The 6914-nt window shown below is 34.8% G+C and overlaps 1 protein-coding gene across 1 annotated transcript; it reads left to right on the top strand.

Moving 5' to 3' along the window:
- Positions 1-583: 583 nt before the first annotated feature.
- On the top strand, positions 584-5483 carry LOC122297280 (beta-glucosidase 44-like). Its single transcript, XM_043107300.1, has 11 exons — positions 584-941; positions 1166-1224; positions 2689-2764; positions 2865-2936; positions 3033-3120; positions 3277-3529; positions 3622-3737; positions 4090-4307; positions 4443-4474; positions 4569-4671; positions 4978-5483. Exons 1-11 carry the CDS (start codon positions 692-694, stop codon positions 5253-5255), a joined length of 1545 nt encoding a protein of 514 aa, XP_042963234.1. The 5' UTR covers positions 584-691; the 3' UTR covers positions 5256-5483.
- Positions 5484-6914: the final 1431 nt, after the last annotated feature.

The raw sequence follows: 6914 nt of genomic DNA, 5'->3' as shown, positions 1-6914 counted from the left end.
AACCAAACGAGACATAAGGCCAGGTTAGCTTTCACAAACTTTTCAATTTTTAAGTGTTTTACTTTTTAACTGTTTTTATCTAATTATTATCAAATTATTATAACTTTCACATACTTCTAAATAAATAAAAAATAATTCTTTTTTTTTTAAATCTTAAAATAAAAATAATATTAAAAAAAATATATTCTAACTTTTTTTAATTTTTTAATTATTTTGTTTAGCTTTTTCTCTATTCTTTTTTAAAATTTTATAAAAATTTAAATTCAAATTATTTTATTATTATTTACTAATTATTTTATTATTATTTATAAATTTATGGTATTATCTCATCCTATCCCTCTGTATAACTGGAAAAAATGTATGAGTACAGACAAGATATACCGCATATGGTCCATGCAGGATAACGCATCAAACGTGATGTTGCTGCGAAGTTCAAACCCATCAAAACGTGATGTTGTCTGAGCCTCACGACTGTGTAAGGCGTGCGGAGTGAGGAGTAGGTCCCTTTCTCACCCACCCTATCTTATTATATACACATATATATACATACACACACACATATATATATATATATATATATATATAAATAGAAAGTTAGAGATTCTGTCTGCTACCTCAAACACTGAATAAAACACTCTTTCTTCACTGCAATTGCCAATCTCTTCTTGTGAGTTTCTGTGTTCCGATTGAGATGAGAGCCCCAATATTATTATTGCCGGTTCTCAGCTTGCTGAGTGCCGTTCTGTTTGTGCATGCGGCGGAGGCTGCCGTATTCCCGGATGAGCCGGAGAGCGTGAGTCTGGACACGGGTGGGCTGAGTAGAGACAGCTTTCCGAAGGGATTTGTGTTCGGGACGGCGACGTCGGCATATCAGGTGGAAGGGATGGCTAGTAAAGATGGCCGTGGGCCCAGCATTTGGGACGTCTTCGTTAAAATTCCTGGTTAACTCCATTACTCTTTCTGCTGCTGTTTTGCCTAATTAAAACCACTACATTACAATTATATTATGTCAGATTTTCATTCCAAAAAAAAAAAAAAAAAATTATATAAAATTTTTAAGTCATGAACATTATCTCAGGTTAATTATAAGAAAATTGCCGTATTTTATCTTAAATTTCTTTTATTATTTTTTTATAAAACTGAATTTTGTGAGAATGGGAAGCAGGGATTGTTGCTAACAATGGGACTGGAGAAGTGTCAGTGGACCAATATCACCGCTACAAAGTAAGTCCATTTTTGTTCTTCACCATTCTCCGTACCTTCTTGTCCCAACTGAAAGAAGAAAAGATGTTGTCTGTGCAGGATACAAGTTAGAATTCACATGAAGTCCTTGCCAAGATTAGCCTAGTTGAGATTACTTGGACTTGGATCAAAATTTTATCTTAAAGTTATTGAAAAAGTTTTTGTTTTTTTGGATTTTATGAAAGTAATTGAGTGGCTGAAAATATGTATTGGTTGATGAAGTTCTTATATGCGGTTTTTGGTTTGGAAAAGTAGTGAAACTATTAAAAAAATATGTTGGGAAAATAGTTATTTCATTTTATAAATGTTATTATCTTTGAGTAATTTCTTATGTTTAAAAAAAAAAATTCAAAATTTGATGAGCAATATCACTCACTACCATAATAAAAAAGAGTAAGAAGACAGTATAGAAGGTAGAATTTTTCTTGTTAAAAAAGCTCCCTCTAGAAAAGTGGTGGACAAGTCATTTTTTCTTTATTTTATATGCCAAAAGAGTCACATGGGGCTGTTTAAAATAAATAAATGAAAAAGATTGTGGTTGAAATATTCCAGCAGATCTTGAGGAGTTTAGTACAGTCAGCACGTCAGTGTAATTTTCCATTTTCTAATGACAGGGTTGTTTAAATATATACTAGCGGCTGGTTAGAGCATCTGGTCATGAGTAGAGTGCAGAGTTGGGTCGTATTAAAGTGAATGTCTTGTCTCTTCCTTGGCTCTTTTACGTAACCATTCATTTAATTTATTGGTTAATATGTAGTCACCTTATCCCCAAAAGTATCGCATCACACCCGAGGGAGGCCAAATCCGTGGTATGATTTAAATATTGATTACTTTTTGGGTTCCCCAAATCCTTTATTAGCAGTGAGATACGACTTTTTTTAATGGGATTAGCATATGTTAAAAGAGTTTTTATGCTAACTTGAAAGGCAAGGCTTAGAGTAGAAAGGAGATAAACATATGAAGTGGGTACTGCTGAATTTATTGAGCATTTGTAAAGGTCTCAACTCAAATGTGATATCCATTGTAGAAAGGTCTCAAGTCAAATGTGATGAACCATTGGTTATGCATTCCACGTACCAATTTCATTAGAGACGTACTTTGATTACTTGTTGCTAAGTTCACTTATTTACACATGGTAGAAATTATTATTTTTTGATAAGTATACACATGGTAGAAATTATAGAACTTAAACATTTGACTTGAGAAATTTTTTAATTTAGCTAAATTATTGAACATAACTTCGATAGAGTTTAGGAAACAAGCAGATCCAGCACTTTCGTTTTCTAATATCTGGCATACTGGTTTCCAGTGTATTTTTAAATTTCCCACCATGCAAAGTTCTCTGCTTAGTACTGAGTCAACTCAAAGCAAGCAATAATTTTCTGTTGCCAAACTGTTGAAGAATGGTGCAATGATGTCATCTGATATGTTTGCTCCTTTTCACAGGAAGATGTGGATATCATGGCAAAGCTCAACTTTGATGCGTACCGGTTCTCAATTTCTTGGTCCAGGATTTTCCCAAGTAATTAATCCTCACGTTTATTTGTAACATCAGGGTATACGGTATACAAAAAATCATGTCTTCTTTAATTGAATCCTCTCTAAACTCCTTGTCTACATAGCTGGAAGGGGGAAAGTAAATTGGAAGGGCGTGGCATACTACAACAGGTTGATCAACTACTTGCTCAAAAGAGGTAAAACTACAACGCCAAGTGAAACCTAAATATTCTGTTGTAGGATTTTGGTTAATCTTATCACATTTAATCACAGTACGCCTAAATTTTTTGTAGGCATCACCCCCTATGCAAACCTATATCATTATGATCTTCCCCTCGAACTTGAGAAGGAGTACAAGGGCTTGTTGAGTGACCAAGTGGTGTAAGTACCCAATAAAATTCCTGTCGAGTGTTTTCTTGTTAGATAAATGAGACTGAAAAACCTCCTTGATCTGAAATTCCAGATTATAGTGTTAAATGAATTCAAGAAGTTGTATCTGTAAAGATTTGGAACTTGATAAATGCTTCTACCCTATAGGAAAGACTTTGCGGATTATGCAGACTTTTGTTTCAAGACATTCGGAGACAGAGTGAAGAATTGGATGACATTTAATGAGCCTAGAGTAGTGGCTGCTCTTGGGTATGATAACGGTTTCTTTGCTCCTGGAAGGTGCTCTAAGGCGTATGGAAATTGTACTGCTGGAAATTCTGCAACTGAGCCCTATATTGCTGCCCATCATTTAATTTTATCTCATGCAGCTGCAGTGCAGAGATACCGTGAAAAGTACCAAGTTAAGATTGACATTTATTATGTTGTCTTCTATGCGATATTCATTAGGAAGCATTATGGCTTATGTTGACTGATTGGTGCCTAAATTTCCAGGAAAAACAGAAAGGAAGGATTGGAATTTTGTTGGATTTCGTTTGGTACGAACCTCTTACCAGATCAAAGGCTGACAATTATGCAGCTCAAAGAGCAAGAGATTTCCATGTTGGATGGTAAAAATACTTAAAATTAACCTATATATATGTTCTTAATTTGATTTTGTTCGAATATTTACAATTAGAAATTATCAAGCATTAGCATCAATAAAAATAGAACTTACTTGTGACTGGTAATGAGTTGGGTATGGAACTTATGCTCAAGAATATATAGTGCACAATTTTAGCAATTTTCCAAATTGAGTAGGTGGAGTAGCCATAATAAATAAAAGAAAACAGTATTCAACGTACAAGAAACTGTCTTCTTTCTTGAAAAAGAAAAAATGTGTTAGAAGGAGGATTTAAGATTATATATGGAACTCTTTTCATATCCAAAGAGATTGGTCGTAATGGATTTTACTTCATATAGGTTTCTTCACCCCATTGTATATGGTGAGTATCCAAGAACGATTCAAGAAATTGTTGGGGATAGGCTACCCAAGTTCACAAAAGAAGAGGTCAAGATGGTGAAGGGTTCAATGGATTTTGTGGGGATAAATGAATACACTGCTTACTATATGTATGATCCGCATCAACCAAAACCAAAAGTTTTGGGCTACCAGCAGGACTGGAATGCTGGATTTGCTTGTAAGTCAATTCTCTCTTCCTATGAAAACGAAAAAAGAAATAAGGAACTTAATTATTCTTCGTCACTTTTCAGTCAATCCTTTTCTTCCTGAACTGTTTTTTTAACAAACTTTGCTTATTTCATGACCTTTGTAGATGCCAAGAATGGAGTGCCTATTGGTCCACGAGTAATTCCAAACCGATCATGACCTTCATTTGCAGATTTTGTTAATGCCTGATTCATGTTTTCAATTTAATTTATGATACATTCAACATTTGCAGGCATATTCTTATTGGCTCTACAACGTACCATGGGGTTTGTACAAAGCTTTAATTTACATTAAGAAGCATTATGGAAACCCTACTGTGATTCTATCTGAAAATGGTATGAGTCAGTACAGTTCTTCTTTCTTCTTCCTATTCTATTTTCATATTAGTTTAAGTGAACTGCTATAGATACAAAAAAATTATACAAAGTAAATTCACAAACTAATGTGGCTTCATGAAATTCGTTAGATTTACTTTATAATAAAAGTAACTTTATAATCTGACATACCACATCAGTTTGTGGGTTTACTTTTGTGTAATCACTTTGTAGCTAAAGTATTTTCCTTAGTTTAATATATGAGTTGAAAGGAAACCCTATATAAAACCTGTTTGAAAACTATAACCACTGATGTTCCATTTTCAGGAATGGATGACCCGGGTAATGTTACACTTTCGAAGGGATTGCACGACACCACAAGAATCAACTTCTACAAAGGCTATTTGACTCAGTTGAAGAAGGCAGTTGATGAAGGAGCAAATGTTGTTGGCTATTTTGCATGGTCATTGCTCGACAACTTCGAATGGAGATTAGGCTACACTTCGAGGTTTGGAATTGTCTATGTTGATTTCACCAACCTCAAGAGGTACCCAAAGATGTCTGCCTATTGGTTCAAGCGCCTACTCCAGAGAAACAAGCATTAATCAGGCAGCAATGTTTTGGTTGATTAGGAAGTGTTTTATGAAAATAAAGCTAGTAGTACTACTACTATAGAGTTAAATAAGTTCCTTACTTTGTTCTTAGGTTCTTCCCTTTTATGCAGTTCTAAACACTGATCATGTTTCTCTGTTATCATGATCATGTGACTCAACCAAGTCAATAAAGAACTTTGGGATTGCACAAAAATATATGGCTTTTGATGAGTTCTGCAATGATTTTGTATGGCCTTTTTTGATGCATATTTGCATCTCTTGTAGTCACAATCACTACACCACACACCATGAAAGGGTAAAATGCTAGTGACCTCCTTGGATTTGTAAATGCCTCCCTAACTTCAATTCTTATAAGGTGATGCTCAAGAAAATGTCAACCCATCACTTGCTAACCAACTTTTATCGTATCTCTGCTACCATATTCATGCAAGTTGTTTGAAGGTGAGAACTGGGAACTTCCTTCCCAAAATTGTATTTCACGAAGGCCGAATCTAGATCATGCTAGTAGCAGTTTTTTTTCCCCCAAATTCTGGGCATTCTCATTGAGATTTTCTCTTTAATTATATGATGAAAACAGAAAGAGTTAAGTTTTACTCACATTACACCACCAGTGTAAATCAACTAAAAATTCTCTTAACTGATCTTGCTCTTACTCCTTTTTAGTCTTCTCAGTTTTCCCTCTCCTTCCAATGGTGACCTGATGCATGAATCAGTCATTCCTGAAACTTGTTCAGCTATCTGATCTGATTGGTTTCTTCTCGCAAAACTCTATTGACTTCTTACTAGTTGATGAATGATGTGAATTTGAAGTGGCTTAACAAACTCTAGGAAAACTCTCAAAGATAAATCTCCATGGGCATACAATATAGTGTCTAAAATACAAAATTTTAGTGGTTAAAAGAACTCTTAAATACATCAGGAAACAATTTCACAACATGGAGAAGAAGGAAAGCATGTTTTGAAAAGATTTCTCTTGGCCCTTTTGGACTAGTCTTCATCCCATCTGGACGGAACCAAGGTTTCAAAGATTTTTGTGGTGACGGGTGGACTTTCATCTTATGGGATTACATTCAAAGCATTCTTCATCATTGTTTGAACCTATTGTGATTGATACTTCGTTTGAAGCATTTGTTAGCCAGATATAAATGCATCATGCCTAAGCTAGGTGCGACCAACAAGTTCGTCAAATGCATTTTGTTTGAAGCTTTCAAGCCTGTTTAAGAACACAGCCGTTCTCAGATATTTTTAAATTATTTCACAAATTATTTATTATTTTTTTATTATTATTTCACTATTATTCACAAATATTCTGAAATAAAACGTTATGTGATATTAATTTTATAAACACGTGTGAATATGATAACTACACTTCCTCCACAGTTCACCAAACTTCCTATTCCACTTTGCTCTACTTGTTTCAATGTGAACAAGTTAAATGGCGGCATGCATGCTTCTCTCCAAACCATCTCGCCAAGATCCTCTCTCTCTCTCTCTCTCTCTCTCTCTCTCTCTCTTCCAATTGCCCCTCATGTCCTCAACTTCTATCTCCACGATATCTCCTACCCACCTCCTCAGTCCTCACAACTCAATTGCAGAGATCCATCTCCAACCTCCTTCACTCCTCAAAGCACATCCACTTTGTCTGTGACC

Source organism: Carya illinoinensis, chromosome 15 (assembly GCF_018687715.1).
Source record: "Carya illinoinensis cultivar Pawnee chromosome 15, C.illinoinensisPawnee_v1, whole genome shotgun sequence".
Lineage (NCBI taxonomy): Eukaryota > Viridiplantae > Streptophyta > Magnoliopsida > Fagales > Juglandaceae > Carya > Carya illinoinensis.
Note: the sequence above shows the minus strand (reverse complement) of the source record. Positions and strands in the feature narration are given on the sequence as shown.

Excerpts from the sequence above, each read along its gene's own strand:
- LOC122297280 (XM_043107300.1), top strand. The coding sequence starts at position 692 with ATGAGAGCCCCAATATTATTATTGCCGGTTCTCAGCTTGCTGAGTGCC. Across the intron at positions 2,765-2,864 it reads TTGGTCCAGGATTTTCCCAA|CTGGAAGGGGGAAAGTAAAT; the intron begins GTAATTAATCCT and ends TTGTCTACATAG. Across the intron at positions 2,937-3,032 it reads CAACTACTTGCTCAAAAGAG|GCATCACCCCCTATGCAAAC; the intron begins GTAAAACTACAA and ends AATTTTTTGTAG.